The 18,213-nt window shown below is 39.6% G+C and overlaps 1 protein-coding gene across 1 annotated transcript; it reads right to left on the reverse strand.

The window, feature by feature from the left end:
- Window positions 1-8,713: 8,713 nt before the first annotated feature.
- Window positions 8,714-11,295, reverse strand: LOC128361771 (E3 ubiquitin-protein ligase Siah1-like). The gene is made up of 3 exons (XM_053322325.1): window positions 11,077-11,295; window positions 9,541-9,765; window positions 8,714-9,088 (listed from the first exon to the last, which is right to left on the reverse strand). The coding sequence occupies exons 1-3, from the start codon at window positions 11,293-11,295 to the stop codon at window positions 8,714-8,716; spliced, it is 819 nt and encodes a 272-aa protein (XP_053178300.1).
- Between the last annotated feature and the right edge of the window lie 6,918 nt (window positions 11,296-18,213).

The raw sequence follows: 18,213 nt of genomic DNA on the forward strand, positions 1-18,213 counted from the left end.
TTCCGCCCAGGCAGTCTGAGCTTCGGTCTGCTATATACCCCCAGAGACACATCCTTGTTCATAACAGGAGGCGTGTCCAGCTGCATCCCGACCCAGCCCACTTCACCACTGCATGCCCTCCACACCCCTCAGCCAAGAAAATAAGATCTGCAACTTAATGCAACAATACTGGGTTAAAAATACAAACGCAGAATTTATATGCTGTTGCTCTAAAACTGAAGGAAAACATAATGATTTACCACATCTGGATTAGACTGGCGGCAGTGGACCAACACCAAATGCCAATGTTCCTTGCTTTTAATATTTCCAAATCCATCATGATCCATGTCTGAACATCATGTTCCTGCAGCAAGAATAAATGCAAAATACTTTTATGCTGTTTAATTTTGTAATGAGAGATATTTAGGCATTATTTGGAAACTTTAATCAATGCTCTCTTTCATTGTACAGCATCTGTCAGCATGTGATTAAGCCATATAGTCTGCTATCTTTTCTGTATTAAAGTAGCATGTACTAACAACTATAATGTTTATTTATATAGCACTTATAACAACCAGAGTTCACAAAGTGCTTTTACAAGGAAAGGTAAAAAGGAACAGATGACATAGCTACATGTTACATAAGTATTTATTTCATACAGATGTAAACCAACTTGCATGCAGAATGAATAAGGACAATAAAAGACACGTTCAGAAGCACTAAACACAAAGCTGCGTGTATTTGGTTATGAATTAAAGTGTTTGACAGCGTTAAGAAAAACTACAAATGTATTTAGAGCAACACAGACGCCATCCTTAATGTCATTTCCAGACACCAGAAAACAGGAACAATGGTTAAAGTTAACACTCACCATCAGGGAAACATTTAAGACAATATGTGTTAAACTATGACCAGAAGTTACCAAAGAAATGAATCATATGAGCACGGAATGGACTGTTGACTCATCCTTTTCCAACATCCGGCAGTGGACTTGTAATGGCAGAAGCAGCTGCTCTTGGATATCATTAGATCCAATTATTGTCAGCAAGGTTGAATTAATGCTTTAGAAAAGCTGCAGCCTTTGGAGAAAACTCAGTCGGAGGTCCCTAAACACACACATAAACAAATACAGGAGTAGTTTCGCAGACTGCACATTCCTTTCGCAACCTCCCATGTTACCTGAGGCCGACATTGTTCAGAAAGCATACGGCAGCGTTATAGGTAGGAGGTAAGCAGGTGATTGGTGGTTGGTTCATATATTTTGCCCTATGATATAGACTAGTATTGCCTGGTTGCATAATTACATAGTTGTTTTTTTTTTAGTATGTGCTTGAGCCTCATTGTAATTTTCTGGCATTGGGCTGTCAGCAGCTGGGATTTGTGACCATTCTGACTCCCATGTGGCAGCTTGACAGAAAGGAAAAGGCACAAATCTCTCCTCTGAGCTCCAGCGGTCGCCTCAGGTTAGGGATGGGTCCATCACTCCTACTATGAGAGCTGCATCAGCACATTCTGCTTCTTTGTGTAGTGTAGACACCGCTCACATACTGCCTGTCTAGGACATACCACAGTATCTCCACAAGACTAAACACATACACAAGTGTGCGCACACACACACACACACACACACACACACACACACACACACACACACACAGTCTAAACACAGTAGATGAATGCAAAGGCTGCCCACAGGCTACTTGTTCGAACTTGAGCAGGACTTAAACGCCCCTGCACCTATTGCATAACTGTGAATGAAGTTGCCTGCTATGATAAGCAACAGGACTGCACAATTTCGCAGACTTTTAAAGACTTAAGCAGTGCACAGCTGTATTCTGATGGAACACAGCTGTGAGGCATTGTGGCAAAGTCACGAGGTTGATAACAGGGCTTCTTCTCAGTTGAATAAAGGAAACACGCAGATACATGATTGAGTCCAAATTTCCAGAAGCCAGCACTTGCTCATGCAGATCTTTTGCAGCATTTCAAGGGATTTCAAAGCTCAGTAAAAGGCATAGTCATTTGAAATGTATCAGTTTAATCAAGCATGAATCATCTAGATATGGTTTAAGTATTAGTTTGACAGTCTGGGGAAATAAGTTTATCTGCTTTCTTGCTGGAAGGTTAGATCCGAACATTGATACCATTTTCTATCTGTACAGTCTATGTGAATCTGCACTAGCAACCAGTTTGCTTAGCTTAGCATAAAGACTGAAAACCCTTATTGACATGTATATCAGCTGGTAAGTGGATTGTTTTTTCATCTCTGAGAGCCAGGTTAGCTTTTTGGTGGTATCATTCTTCTCTTCTAACTCTCAGCAAGACATATTTCGGCAATTATTTCTATTTTTTGTGCATATTTCTCAAAATGTCAAACTATTAAAACTACAAGATATTTCTACACATATTCATTTGTAAGTAAGGGTAAACATAAGAGGTAAATAACTACTAGTGCAACCACTGAACTACAAGTTAAGGTCTATTTTAAAAAGAAATCGGAGCGCCCTGATGGTCAAGTGGTTGAAGCGCATGCCATGTAGTCGCGGTGTCCCTGGTTCGAGCCCGGTCAGGGACCTGTGCTACGGGTCATTCCCCTCTCTCTCTCCCTGTGTCCTGTTGGCCTCTCTGCCAGTTACTGACCAGAATAAAGGCATAAAAAGCCCAAAAAGAAATCTTAAAAAAGCAATATTCTTGGATTATCTTAAGCCTTCCATAACACCTTGCCCTTCATTTAATGAGATGTATATGGGATTTATTGAGGATAGGAGGAAGAAAAACAATAACCTGACGGGAATACTGTAAGGCAGAGGTATTTGTAGTTCAGTAGACTATATGAGTTCACATGAGGAGTGCAGGTGAACAGGAGGTCGGGAAAGGGGCTCGCTTCGGTTTGTAGATGAGTGTGTTCGGTACATTACTGTTTTTGTTAGTGTTGAGAGGATTTTGGAGTGGACTTTTGATTAACATTCGGCATGTGGATATGGTTTATGCCATAACAGGGCAAGGAGGGTCTAATGAAAAGAAAGTAAAGGTAGGGTAGTTGGTTTCACTTGCCCAAGTTATGAGATATCTGTCCCTGAAGTTTCAGCTGCCACCCCATTACAATGGAGGTGTATGGAATTTTGTTTATCACAGTATCAGAGGCGGTATTGTGGATAACATTTAGTATGTACAGTACAGGAAATACTGCCAATGAAAACACTAGGACATACACAAGATGCAAAACTACTACTACTATGTATTTTAAATATCTAGTAATAACAAGGCTGTGATCACCACATTCATTCTTATGCTGCTTTGGTTTCAATGAAAGCTGCAAATCTGTCATAACTCTTGTCAACAATATGTTTTTCTTTCTGACCACAATAAAAATTGCACAAACAAACTATTAAATCTACTGGAGTTGTGTCACTAGTGCTTAGCTGCAGTTCACTACGCAATACAGGAACTGAATAATATGGCAACTGAAAAGGGGTGAACAAAGAATAGAACAAAAGAACTGGTTTTCTCTCTGGAGAAAGGTATTGCAATTAAAGATGAATAGCGGCCAAGTTGTGCTAGACTTAAAAGGTATGAATACATATTAAAGTACATGTTAAACCTATAAATACCAGCTACTCAAAGCTAAGTAAAAATGGGGCAAATACTGCATACAAAGCAGGAAATCACAATGACAAATCTGTGTTCAGATCAAATTTTGCTAACTTAAGCTGCAACTCAAAGGATCCTGTTCACAATCAGATTGCAAAATTACAAAAAACACATGTGCAAATCTTGAAAGACATCTAATTTTATCTGCTTTATCTGCTACAGACTACTCAGTCATACTCTGCTGCACACTAGCATTTCTCTCTCTAATGCCAAACATTATGTATTCACATTCACAAGCATTCCTTGCTACCCACAAATTACACACAAGTGTTGAGACACACACCCATGGTTAGGTGTAAAAAAAATCCTCCAAACCGTCATGTGCTCTAGATGACGATGGTGCTTATCTAAACGTGGGAAAAAAGCACACTGTACTACAAAGTATAAAATGCACAAAAATATATTCAGATAATGACCAACACTACTGAATGGAAAGATTTTGTTTTTAAAGCGCTGATCCTAGCTGTAGTAAATGTAGGAGGATACTGTTTTATATACTTTCAAAATAAGCAGAGAAAGTAAGCAGAGAGGTCAAATGTCTTCATCAAAAGTTTATAGAAGTTTTCATTGATTTTTGATTGACATGAAAGGCTCAGGCTAACACATTTCTGCAAAAATTTCAACTCAAGACAATGTACCTACAAGGTGGAATCCTCAAAAGAATGAAGGATCCCTGACATAATAACTCTACTATACTGTTTTCCTGGGTTTTTTGGGAGTTTTTATAAACTGGGAATGACAGTCTCATGGAGATTACAAAATCTTTTTTTCGTGAGTGTACTGGCCAAGACAAGCAGCAGCACAATAAACAAGGTTGCAGACATAAAACAAACATACAACAATTTAGAATAAAAAACAAGGAGCAAATTACAAAATCATAAAACATAAAAAAAAATCATCAACATTTGTTATGAGTCATTAACATAAGGAAGCACGCAAGGGTAATAAGAATAAATAAAAACATCTACAGCCAGATGTGCTTGCCTCCAAGTCTTTCAGTGAGACCAGATCCTGAAGATTCAGGTAATTTTGGCACTCATTCCAAGCAGAGGAAGCCTGGGAGCAAAGACAATAACTTCCCATACTTTTTTAAAGGATGTAGATCCTTAGGTAACTAAGAACAGCCTTATCAGTAAAAATATGCAGATGGTAAAGTCTACAAGTTGGTCTACAACCTGAGCATGCAGAGCAATGGTGAGTATGCTTTAAAATGTACAATAAATCTCAGTGCTCCATGGTAGACAGTATCCTGCATGTGTAGGCACTGCAAAGATGCATGCACGTATACAGCATCACAATAGTCCAGCACAGACATAAAGGAGCAACATGTCTCCTATTGGACTTGGAAAAATAGACTTCTTTCTCAAATAAAAACTGAATTTCAACTTCAACCAGCTTTTTCAATGGTTGCTGAATGTGAGACTTAAATGAGATTCCTAGGTACTTGTACAGCGATAAAGACTCAATCTCAAAGACTTGTGAAGTCATAATAGTTTGAAGGTTCAGTGGCACATCATGCAAAATTAAATGAATGCCTCAGTGTAGACAGGTTGCTCAGCTTTGGATAAAATAAAACGAAATACTCCTGAGATGGTCAGACTGGAGGACTACAGTAAAACAGTGCACACATATGGCATCAGTTATCTGAAGAACAGCACCATTGTGTGGCCTTTAAGTGTTAGTAAATCCACTACTGGAGACTCTTTCCTCTGTATTATGACTAAAACTTACTTAAAATATCTCAAACTACTTGGTAATATGTTCATTATATCATATCTATATCAGCTGCCCCATTTGGTTTTCCGATAGTATACTTTATCTTATCTGTTTTATTCAAATATATTAGCAGGAAGAAATGAGTGTTTATCGGTGATGGTAGAAAGGAACGCAGTAATCAAGTAGGAATTGCCAAACTGACAGTGGAGGGACGAGACACCACAGAAACTTTTGTAAAAAGTGTGGGCGGTATGTGGTGTAATTATGAGAATAATTGCAAAATCATCAACCATTGTTTTACATACAACTATCGAACCGATTATGTTCTTGTCTGTTTGTTACCTGTGCATGCAGTCTGATTTCCCCATAAAAATAAATAACTTAATGAACTCCTTCAGAAAAGAACAAATCCTTCTCAAAATCCCAACAATCAATCTATAATGTGATGTTTCAACAGCCAGCCAAGCTGATGACAGAGATGATCCACCCTCAGTTGAATGCAACTCTATGAATAAGTGTGAGATGACAGGAGGTTATGTTAATTATTAACTGGAGGCTTTAATAGATTATTTTGTGAACTGCAAACGTAATTGATATTCTCTCTGTATACTGGAGCTGAGAATGGGAATCAGTCCATCTAATAATTGCTTTGCTTTTTGAGGTTTATGCCTCAGTAGCTGCCTTAATCTTAATGCGGTTTCATTTTGCTGATTCAAACAAAGCAGTAAAGTATAGCTGTCAGGCAAGCACTGATAAATAAATTAGGCATGCCACAATCAGATCATTGGGAATAGATGTCAGTTTGTCAGTGTTTGTGTACATGTCACTGAAAAGGAAGCCTATGAGGTTTGTACTTGTATCTGTAATGGAGCTGTCAGGTATCACACTGATTACAGTTTTCTAGACATGAGACCAGACCAATCATGATGGTCAGGCCAAATAGCAGATTCCAAGACTTTAAATATGGCAGTTGTGAATTACTGTAAATTCTACCTTGCTGCAATCATACATATCATCCCTAAGTGTGCTAACAGAATCACTTGGTTATAAATGAAATATGCTAGCCCTCAAGCTACAATTTTAATTAAAACATACTGCAGTTTTTAAACCCTTGGACATTGTTTCTATCATTAAGCAGACATGGTGCCCTCCATCATAATCCCTAGTGTAATCATAAAGTCCCACAAACTTACTATTCAGAAAAAAGCTCACAGGAAGTGGAACAAAAGGGCACATTTCAATAATGCAGCTAGAGACTGTGAACTACTTGACTCAAGATGACTATGTGGACTAGAAAAAAATGATGTGCATAGAAAACTCAATCGCCCTGTTCTAGTTTTAGATTCAGAACACCACTGGGAGCCAGATGTGCCGAGCTAACCTCCGACCATCTGCAGTGTGAAGAGCCAACCTCAGACCATCTGCAGTGTGAAGGGCTCTGACTACATTTGCTCCAGAATTCATACACTGATGTGGTGAGAGCAAGTTGTGTGCTGCAACCTGTTTTCTAATTTGGTTGCATGTAAGTCTTTACTTTAACATTTATATTGTGCTATTCAGAAGGAGTGGTGACTGCTGCTCTCCATCTGTTATCTACAGGTGTATCTCACATGTGTTTGTTGAAAGTGAAAGGGCATCTTTACCTTAAAAAAACAACCGAAATTCTCTCAAAAGCAGGCATTTTGTGGTCCTCAACAGCACATGGAATTTGCTCCATTGTCATGGAATTTTAGCCAACACTGATCAGCATAATCCATGTCCATTAAATCTGCAATATCGTATTTCGGCCACATGGGGGCAGCAGAAACAAGCTGTGAATACAACCTGAAATACTATATATGAAAATTGCCTATTTACAAATCCTGCAGACACAGAGGAAAATGTGCATTCATTTGAAGTTGTGTTTATGGTTATTCCAATGTATGAAAGTCTGATATTCACTTAGCTCTGTTTTGGCACACACACAGCATGTAATGTAAAGCACAGGCGTGTGTCTGTGTCAGTACTCCAATGGTGTCATCACTCCATGTACAGAAAAAGAAATACCAGGCTGTTGTTGCTGAGGGCCTTCTAAAAACCGATACAGTATGAGAGCAGTGTCTGTTCTAATAACTATCAATGACAGTCAACTATTTAAAGGGTGTCTGACACACAGCCTTAGGTGGACTAATGAGGGCCAGATGAGACTGTATGGATGTCATAAGTTGTGGATGTAGATGGACATCTGCAGACCAAGCTCGTTCACTGCAGATCCGAGGTTACAGTCCTGCATAGAAGTAGGTGCTCTATGAGAGGGTTGCAGTCCAAACCATCAATAGCCATGTCTGTGGTTGCAGCCCTTGAAGGTGTCATAGTGTGTGAACCGTTTGATCCAAGAGGTCTGACGGGTGCAGGGGTGTGTTATTAACAGAATAGACGGAGGAGGTGGGGGAGCTATAACTGGCTAACTGCCTAGCACTGACCACTGAGTCTGTGTTGAAATATAGCTTTAGCCTTTCTCAGTGTGTAGCTGTCAAGAGCACAGTGCTGCCCAGTGACAAGCCTCTAGCATCTCAGAGTGAAGGCTGGAGAACTGCGGTGACTAAAATATCTGAGGAGGGCTGACAGGCAAGAGAAGGTTTGAAAGAGAGACACTAAAATCAGAGTGAGAAGCAAGACTGGTGGGAAATCACTCTGACTGATAGACAAGAGAGTATGACTGAACAGCTTGTCAGTTTGTGTCTGTTTAAATGACCAAGAGAGGACAAGAATGTTTGTGTGTGCATCCATCCATCCATTCATTCATCCAAACCCCTGGGCCTCAGTCAGTCAGTCACAGACAGTCCAGTTCCACATATAATCTATCTCAAGCAAACAAAAATCTTTAAAAAAATACAATTCAATACAATTCCATTGCTACTACTAAATATAGCTCATTGGATCATTATTGCTAAAGGAATCATTTAAACAATATTTGTTTGCCCTCATGAGTCATTCTGAGTAACAAAAGGTTGAAATAATACGTATTTTTTTTTATATTAAAATATAATAACTGTGTTTTGTTGACTCAGAGAAACAGAGTGAAAGAGTTTTTAAAAGCTTTTGTAAAAAAGTTGGAGTTGTACCTGTGACACATTAAATATGTGGTGTTCAAAATAAAATGTCATTTTATCTGCGTAGTTATATTTCTGTTATTCTACGCATGGATAATTTAGTTATTAACTTCGTGAAATACTGAATGACATTTACCAGAGTACATTCATATGAATCACAATAAAAATGAAATTACTGGTTTATTCTTGAAATGAACTAATATAAGGGCATCTGTGACACTCTAATAAACATAAAAAAGCCTTTTAGGGAATTGTAATTTCTGTTTCATTATTTATTATACATTTTCAAAGAGGGTGACCTTCATATCCAGATTGCCATTCTGTGCGAATAGATGTGCGACGAACGTGTCGAATATGAGGCAGCCGTCATTCATGATGGCCGAGGCGATGTTCTCGTGGATGGAGCAGGGCCTGGCCTCCCAGGTTAGGCGGTGCTGGGGCTTGTTCAGCTCTAGCCGGTAACCAAAGTTCTCTGCTTGCTTTTCAGTCCCGATGAGCTGCACGATGGCAAAGAACTGGTGGCTGCCGCCGTACTTCCTCCGTTTCTGCAACACCAGCATGAAGTGGAAGCCGAAGCATGACTGCATCATTAGCCAGAATATCTCGCCTGGCATGTTAATGTCTATAGTCAGTATTACGACATCCTCCCCCTACAGAAAGACAGACAGGCATTTCTTAAAGCTTCAACTGTTTTTAACATTATAACATGGCCAAAAACACATGCTTACTTATGCATTTTATTCAGAATGATTCATTTTAATCAAGTTACTTTTGGGAGTGAGTTTATTTACTTCAAATACTTTCTTGTAACCTCATTTATCATTAAGCATCCACACATACTGTGTATCAACTGTTTGTAAATATGGTGATGTTGATGAAGTGGGTGTGCATGAAACTAATGGAAAATACCAACTGTTATGAGGTATACAGGGTTATATATTTAGGATAGTGAGTATGCAGGAGGCAACAGTTGCATTGTATAGGGAACAGGATATTCAGTCGCTATTTACCACTCAAAACAAACATTTACAAAATAAGCAGTGTTGCAACTCATTTGTGGTACATGGAGAAACAGGAAGAGGGGCCACAGTAGAAGCCTAACCTGCAGCGTGGGGATGGACTTGTGCTTTTGCACCAGGTGAGGCATGACACCTTCCAGACTGCCCTGCCACCTGCAGGAGGTGGCGGGGTAGGGGCAGGAGAATGGACGGAAATCACACAGCTCTTCATGCTCTCTCTTGTCGGTTTGAGGCAGGGTGACTTTGCAGCCACATGAGGCATACTTGCAGGGGAAGAGTGTAGAGATGGTCAACTTCTCTGCACCTGCCTGTTAGAAAGGACAGGTCAGTCATTCTCTTCACATAACATTGGTTAAAAATAGGAATTTTCCATTAACATAATATAAAGAGTACTTCAATAAGCATGTAGAGCAGAACATGTTTGTTTCACAATGTGTTTTTTATTGTATTTATTAGGTGAGTTTCCATATTTGCTTGATTCTTTTGTACATGTGCACATCATAAGTTCTGAGACCTTCTGTACTTTTGTTTCATTTGACAAAGTAGAAAAATGCACTTAATTTCATTTTAGGTTGGCATTGTATATCATGTTGTGTATGTATGTATAAGGTGTTTATTAAAAAAACTGAAGAAAATGGAAATGAGCAGGCCAGACATTAAAGAGAAAGGCCAATACAAATGCTATATGTGCATCCTTACACATTTTACAACATGCAGTGTGTTTAAAGTATCAATCACTCACCTCTGTTGATGAACTCATTTTGCTGCTGCTGTCACTCTTTTTTTCTACCATAGATTCCTCCATCTGTGAATAACAGTGTTGATTGACAAATAAAGACAGTAATACTACAACTGAAATCACCTACGTGCTACATACCCAATATGATATATAATACAATATACTATCGTTTAACCTTTGTGTGAACAAACAGTAGTATGTATCTTTTCTGAGACACTGAGCTGTAATGATCACATCACTTCCTGAGAGCCTCCTCGCCTGTAAACCATCAACTGCAAGTGACAAACAGCTAAATGAGACTTATTTTATCTTACCGTTTATGTGTGAATGAAGTTTTTTTAACCTCTTGTTTCATGTAGGTCTGAGTCTGAGATGTTTGACAGATGCAACAGTGGTTTCCAGGGTAACCAAAGATTAATTCAATTCAAAAACTATTTAAAAAATAAACATACAAATATCATGAAGTATTCCATGTGCTAAAACAAAAGTTCAAAGTGTGTGTGTGTGTGTGTGTGTGTGTGTGTGTGTGTTTGTGTGTGTGTGTGTGTGTGTGTGTGTTTGTGTACGTGTGTGTGTGTCTGTCTGTGTGTGTGTATGTATGTTGGGAGGATAGGGGTGAGGGGCAGGGGCAGGAGATGGGGGGTGGACTAGTTCCTGTATTGGCAGAGGGGTGAGAGTTAGTTGGTTGAGGTCAAGTTTTCATGGGGGTAATGTGCAGAGGGGGAAGGGAGGGGAGAGTGCAGCTTCTTTGCAGCCTGGTGGATGAAGCTGAGATGTGGGCCCACAGGCTCCTCCCAGATCTCCTCCCAGATGACAAGAGACTGAAGAAGCTGTGTGAGGGGTGGGTGGGGTCACGTGCAATGCTGAGTGCTTTTCAGGCCAAGCGCATGTTGTAGATGTCGAGTAGAGAGGGGAGTGAGGTATCAATGACCTTCCCCGCTGCATTCACTATGAGCTGCAGGGCTCTCTTGTTGGAGGAGGTGCAGCTTTCAAACCACACAGTGATGCAGCTGGTCAGGATGCCACGGTAGAAGCAGCACATGCTCTGGCTCTCCTCAGTTTGTGGAGGAAATAGGTGCTGCTGAGCTTTCTTGGCCATTGATATGGTGTTGGTTCATGGACAGAGGAAGGTGCTAGGTGTGTGCACTCTCGAAGTCGACAATCATCTCCTTTGTCTTCTCAACATTTAGGGAGAGATTATTGGCCACACCACGTGGTCATTTGGCTCACCTCCTTCCTGTAGCTTGTCTTATCATTGTTAGTGATGAAACCCAACACAGTTGTATCATCAGCAAACTTTAAATAGAGGTTGGAGCTGTGCTTTGGAGTGCAATCATGAGTCAGCAGGGTGAAGAGCAGGGGGCTGGGTACACATCCTTGGGGATCTGATAAACTCATTTGAAATAACCAAAAAAAGAACTGTCGATTAAAGGACTATAAATAGGATATGAATTTATTAGACAATGGGCTGTCATACTAGCAACATGTTTAGACCTACAAACTGCAGAATGTGTAAAAAATCCAGATGCAACCAGTTGGCCAATGAGAGCTTAGGCATTCCTCTGTTGTCTGAGGACCTATTAAAAATTGACCTCATCATATTCACATTCACCTCACTCTTCACTAAGGCAACTGTTTCAATGCAAATCAAGCACAATGGTCTACAATTTTGCATGGGCAAAATTAACACATATTCCTCAGTCCAGTCATCCTTAAATATATGGCAACTTCTGAACAAGCCATTTTACTTTAGTGCAGGAAGTGTTTGGCAGAATAACAACAGCTAAGGTGATGTGTCAGGTTACATTTTGTTCCTGGTCCAGATTAAATTGTTATTCGTTCAGATCTGGACCAGAGTCCACCTAATGAATATGTATGGTCTAGTGTGTGTGTCAGGACTATTCATGACAGTCTGTTTATTGTTGATGTTATCTATGAACTACTATACTGATGCAACTGTATCCTAAAACAGAAAAACATAGTGAAATACAGAAGCTAAAATTTAATTGCTGTTCCTTAAGTGTGTAGCACCACTGGTTTGGTGTCACCATGTGACTGCTTTGGCCTTTTTAACCTGTGCTGTCCAAAATGAAAAGTCATGAGTCGCTCAATCACCACAGTCAGGTTGGAATTAGAGAAGCCCTGATTTATACTGATGATCCTTACCCAAGTGTTCAATACAATCTGTCTACGCTATCTGCCAGTTAATTGGGGGCAGTTGTCTAACTGGGGACAAAATTAGTCCCTAATTGAGAAGAGGCTAATTTTTGGGTTAAGGTTAGGTAAATTGTAGTGATGGTTAGGGTTAGGGCAAGTCTCCAGTAAAAAGAATGTAAATCTACATAATCTCTCTAAAAGTGACCATGATCTGATATATGTACATGTGTGTGTGTTTGTGTGTGTGTACATTGTATGATTACTTACCAACAGCCAGGAGTTGCTGTTTTTGTTATAAGAGGTGGACACACGCAGATGGCAGATAGCAGAAACACACCAGCAGGCTAGTGAGCATTAGCTTCAACTGGTGTTGTTGCTGGTTGGATGCTGGAAGAGGAGTCCTGCCAGTTATCAAGCTCTGACCTAGAGGTAAATACACAGCAAAGACCAAAACTTAACATTTCAGTTGTAACTTCACCAAAGGAGCAATTTTTAAATTAAATAATACAGTGAATGTGCAGCCATTCTACAAGAACATTATGTCTATTATATATCCCTCTTTCTACTTTAAGGTTATTTAAGTATTTTTTCCTGTAATTTGAGGAAATGAGTGAAGACTACTTGCTCCTTCATCTTTAAGCATTTCGTCTGCAATAAATCACTATTAAAAATTAACACCTGTTCACTAAATGACCTAGCAACAATTAATGTAATTTAAGCCACAATTAGACTTATCCCGTTATTATTTTTGCCCAACAATCAACAATTAATCAACAATACAGAATGATCCAACACGATGTCAGACATAATTAAGCACAAGCAGAGAGGAGAAAGCTAAAGCCACAAAGTATAATGTTTGAAAGACGTAGGAAGGAAGGAAGGGCCAGATATAAGAAGGCATGATACACACACACACACACACACACACACACACACACACACACACACACACACACACACACACACACACACACACACACACACACACACACGCCTCCATACATACTGATCATTCTGTTGAGAGAGACTCCTGACTCCTTTCTCGTTTGGACCCAGCATAGATCCATAAAATGACAGAGGGGAGTAGAGCGGTGACAGATATGAACTGACACAGAGGAAGAGAGAGAATATTAATCAAATACATTTTCAAAGCATGACACACATTCATTACTGGAACCAGGTGAATGGGAGAGTGATAAATGAATATTACCTGTGAAAATGATGAATGTGATCTGCTCCTTAAAAAATGTACTGACTCAGAGGAAGACAGCAGCAAGTGTACAGGGTGAAAGGTGTAATGATTATTCACATTGATTAGATGCTGCTTAATCACAAAAGGAGGATTTCAGGAAAACAATTGACTGTGATGGAGCTTGATATAATCAGGCCTTAATCTGTAAATCGATCAGGTACAGCAGAGTTAAATGTCTCGTTCTAAATAAAAGGTCTTTTAAGGATTTATTTAACACAAGACTGTAGCTTTGTGTATTTCTAAGCAGCTGGCAATCCTCTTTCTGTCTCACAGAAGAAGCACAAAATTGTCTCCTCAAAAGGAGCAAGAGAGTGCTCCATCAAAGATAGATTTAAGTTAGGTAGAGGATTATGTAGATTAAAGTCAGTTTATTTAAGTCATTTTACAAAGTATTAAAACTTCTAACTGTGATCTCCTCCTGCCTTTTAGGACACCACCTGTAAAACTGACTGCTGGCGTGGGCTTTGAGCTCCCACCAAAAGACCCTGCCATAACTGACCGTGAGTGCACCGTTGTATTTGGTGACAGGGCAGATAACAATACGATATGGCTGTTTTAGTGACTTGTACAGCATCACACTGAGAGCGGAGGTTGCACACAAGCACATGGACACTCTGTTCTGGATCAGGGAGAGAGAGAGAACAGAAGGAGATAAGAAAGGAGGACGATAAGAGAGAAAATGTGAGAGACTTGCTACAACAAAAGGCAGAGAGATGGGAAAGAGTGTGCTTTGTGAGTGAGTACAGTCCAAGCATGAACTGCATGTGTGCACAAGTGTGTGTGAAAGGGGGTTACATACATGCTGTTTCCTCAGGAGTTGTAGTGGGGCGACACACTTGTAGAGTCATACACCTGCTTCCATGGAGACTGTACAGGGCATCCCTCTGAGCACAGCTGATCACTGAAACACATGAGTCAAGCAAACAGCTGATGATGTGTGTGCGTGACCGGATTTGCCAGTTGACTTAATGTTGAACAATTGGCATGTGTAATTTTATTTAGACTAAGTACACAAAAAATGTAATATGTAAAAATGCAGAATCTAAGCTGAATTGAAGTATAGGCAATGAATAATTAATGAAGAATTGATTGATAATTGATCATGAATAATAGCTTTGTTTTACAGGTCTCTTAAGTTTATACTAAATTCCTGAAAATGTTCTATGTATATTTGCAGATATTTACCAATTCATTGTTCAGAAAGGGTGGAACGATTTGGTAAGGACCCACTCATTATTGGTTCATGTGTAGTTGTCAAATCTGACAGGAAATGTTCTGTTCAGTGTGTAGTTGTGTGTGTCAAATGATATATCAGTATATTCTGGGGTGTTTTAGCAGGTTTTTTCAAGAGTTGGTGATGTCAGAGTGGGAAAGAGTTCATCAGAGGAGATTGATGCTTCCTATTCTACATCAGTCTCTTCAACCTGCGCGATATAAAGAAAACAACTCTGAGACACAGCCTGCTCTTCTCTAAGCTCACATTTAAAAAGGCAGAACGTGTTACAAGAACAGGGCTGATAAAACTACTTTTAAATGCATTCAAATGAAATGTTTAAAACAATAAATGTGATCAAGCCAGCCAGCTATAGACAGTACGTTATATTTAACGTGTCCAAGTGTATTGTCTCTGTTTATTATGAAATCCACTCCACATATCACACAACTCATGAGTCTCAGTAAGATGAAGCAGGGGCCTGCAAGAGGCAGCGTGAGGCTCTGCATGGTTCCTGTCTAAAACACATAGAAAGGCTTATTCCTCCACTCCCACAACTGGAGCCCAAATATTAATACAGCACCACTTTTATATTTTCATACACTTCTCTTACTTTTAAAAGACTGCCATTAATGATTTATTTAGATTCTACAGGCTGGGGGAAAAAATTCCAATCCCAAAACTGTGACTGGTTTTGTGACTTTTCTGTGACTCCTGATCTGTTAAAGTTTTCTCCCCCACCACAAGAGCTTCTCAGAAAAGTTGTGAATCAAGGAACACTTCCTCAGCTTTAACATTATATTTCTGGCTCCCTGAGTGTCCAGCAGGGAGTTCTTTATACTCATAAGGCTAAATAGTAGCTAGACTAGCTAACATTTCACATCACTCTTCTCATCACCTTCACTCTTAGAAACTTTGTTCACTTTACTATAAGACTGACACATGTCTTAGGGTTTCCTCTTCTTACTTTTAAGCATCTTGCTCTACCAACATCTCACTTCCCTCTGCTAGAAAACACTCTGCCTCCTTTGTATCAGTTCATGTGACCACTGTGTCTCAGCTAATACTGTGACTGCTCAGTAAGCTCCGCAACAGTAGCTCAACCAGCAGTCTCAAACTGGGCTTCAGTTTGTAATCTTCAGATTTTGGCTGTGTGCTCCATGTACCTTGCTCAACTTAAGTAGAGGATCCAGAAAACAGGGCAACTGACAGTCAGTTTACCTCCAGGCTCCCTGACGCAGTTTTGGGGAGTAACGGATTACATGGCGTTACGTAGGCTATTTAAAATACAAAATACGAGTAACTGTATTCCGTTATAGTTACAGTTTAAATTGGTGTATTCAGAATACAGTTACTTTCTTAGGACAGATTACTGATTACTTTACTGCACCAGGCAGGTTGCACTGTGCGGATGCAGGTGGCATTATGCGCGCGCAAATACGCTGCAATCAATGCGCGAAAGCACTTTCCACATAACACCAAATGACAATGCCGGAGAACGACATGAACGACCAAGAAGAAGAGGACAAAATGCCTTTTGGCATGGACATACAGAGACCATTTTACCTACACACCTAGTAAAGAAGGTCGCAACATCAAAGTGCAGTGCAAGCTCTGCTTACCATCAAGGAAGCTGCTAGCATGGAGAGACTCCACGTCTAATTTGAAGAAGCACCTTGAGTTACGTTGGCTAATTAGCATTAGCTAGCCAGTCGGTGATTTGAATTATAACCATTGGGTGGGGAGTAGGGAGTGGGGACTGACAAAACAACGGAGAAATTAACCCGGCAACTAGCCTACTAACCTCTTAAACCGGACAGCTCCCACCTGCGGGGGCAACCGCACCCCCCATAAATTAAAAACGTCTCAGGGCAGTGAAACAAGCACGAATATAGTCATATGACCGCAACTCGCGGAATAAACCGTTGAAGAAAAATCCAAACAAACTTCCCATTGTACATTTACAACTACAAATTATGTCTCGGTGTTTTTATGGTTAAAAGTTGTGTCTGGTCGCTTAATATTCCTAGTAACAGCTACTCCAATGTCTCTGGATCATTCTGAGTCGATTCAAGCCAGTTTCCATTTATTTACATGGCATGGGGGATCATGAATAATCATTACAGATGACATTTTACGACATGTAATCAGTCATCTGTAGGGGGATACATTTTAAAAGTAACAGTCCCAACACTGATAATAGGCTATCATGAGTTTATCCATGCCCCCCACCCTCGGAAACTGCCCTGTCTATGTGGAGAGAGAAGTTAATTTTCCGTAACAGCCGCAAAATAATGTTAAATAGTCTATTGTCATACTTTATGACAAACACGCTCAGTAGTAAGCTAAATGTTTCTGTGTGGTTAAATCTGTAAAACATGTAAATAGATAGGCTAAACAAGAGAGAGAGAGAGATGGGGACACTTTCTATTATACTGAGAAATAGGCTTTAAAGATTGAGAGTTGTTGTTTTCAAATAATAATATAAAGTCAAAGTATTATATATAATATTATGGGCTATTGTGAGTTTATCCATGTCCCCCACCCTGGGAAATTATGTCTATGTGGAGAAAGGGAACTTTGCCGTAATAGCCGCATACATCTGTCAGTATAATATTTTCCTACAATGCTTTGGGAATATAGGTTTATAACGTTTATTTTGATAGTACTTTGTTTGATTTTAATTTGAAGGGGCAAAAACTACGTCATTTTGCAATTTTTTGACAAATGAGGTCATAACCCTGATGGAGCGTTAGGATTCCATTGACTCTATGTTGCGTCACATCTGCACAGTTTTAACAGTTATAACTTGACCAGTCTGAGACAGTTTTAACAGTTATCACTTGACCAGTCTGAGACACACCACGTAACTTGACTGCTCCACTAAATAGGATTTACTACTTTTTTCTGCAACGGAATATAGTTTTTTCTACCCAGGGAATATAATTTTTTTCACCAAGGGAATATAGTTTTTTTCTGCAACGGAATATATTTTTTCTGCAATGGAATATATATTTTTTTCCTGTAATGGAATATATTTTTTTCTGCAATGGAATAGGTTTTTCTTCTGCAACGGAATATAGTTTTTTTTTTTCCTGTAACGGAATATATATTTTTCTGCAACGGGAATTTTTTTTCCTGTAACGGAATATGGTTTTCTTCTGCAAAGGAATATAGTTTTTTTTCTGTAACGGAATATCCATCGCAGCTGTTTTGCATCTGGACATCCATCAACAGCAACTGCCACTGCTCAAAGTGCTTTCAGCGTGGAAGAGATGAGATTTGCACCCTGCTGTTCTGGAGTATGTAAGATTTGCATCCTACTAGAGGATCATGGCTTTTTCCTTTGACTTTCAAAACCTGCTAGATTCACTGACACATTGTACACTTTGAAA

Source organism: Scomber japonicus, chromosome 7 (assembly GCF_027409825.1).
Source record: "Scomber japonicus isolate fScoJap1 chromosome 7, fScoJap1.pri, whole genome shotgun sequence".
Classification (NCBI taxonomy): Eukaryota; Metazoa; Chordata; class Actinopteri; order Scombriformes; family Scombridae; genus Scomber; species Scomber japonicus.

Coding starts and splice junctions, on each gene's coding strand:
- LOC128361771 (XM_053322325.1), bottom strand. CDS start 11,295: ATGGCCAAGAAAGCTCAGCAGCACCTATTTCCTCCACAAACTGAGGAG. Junction 9,766..11,076: donor ACATCTACAACATGCGCTTG/GCCTGAAAAGCA, acceptor CCTTTCTAACAG/GCAGGTGCAGAGAAGTTGAC. Junction 9,089..9,540: donor AGTCCATCCCCACGCTGCAG/GTTAGGCTTCTA, acceptor GTCTTTCTGTAG/GGGGAGGATGTCGTAATACT.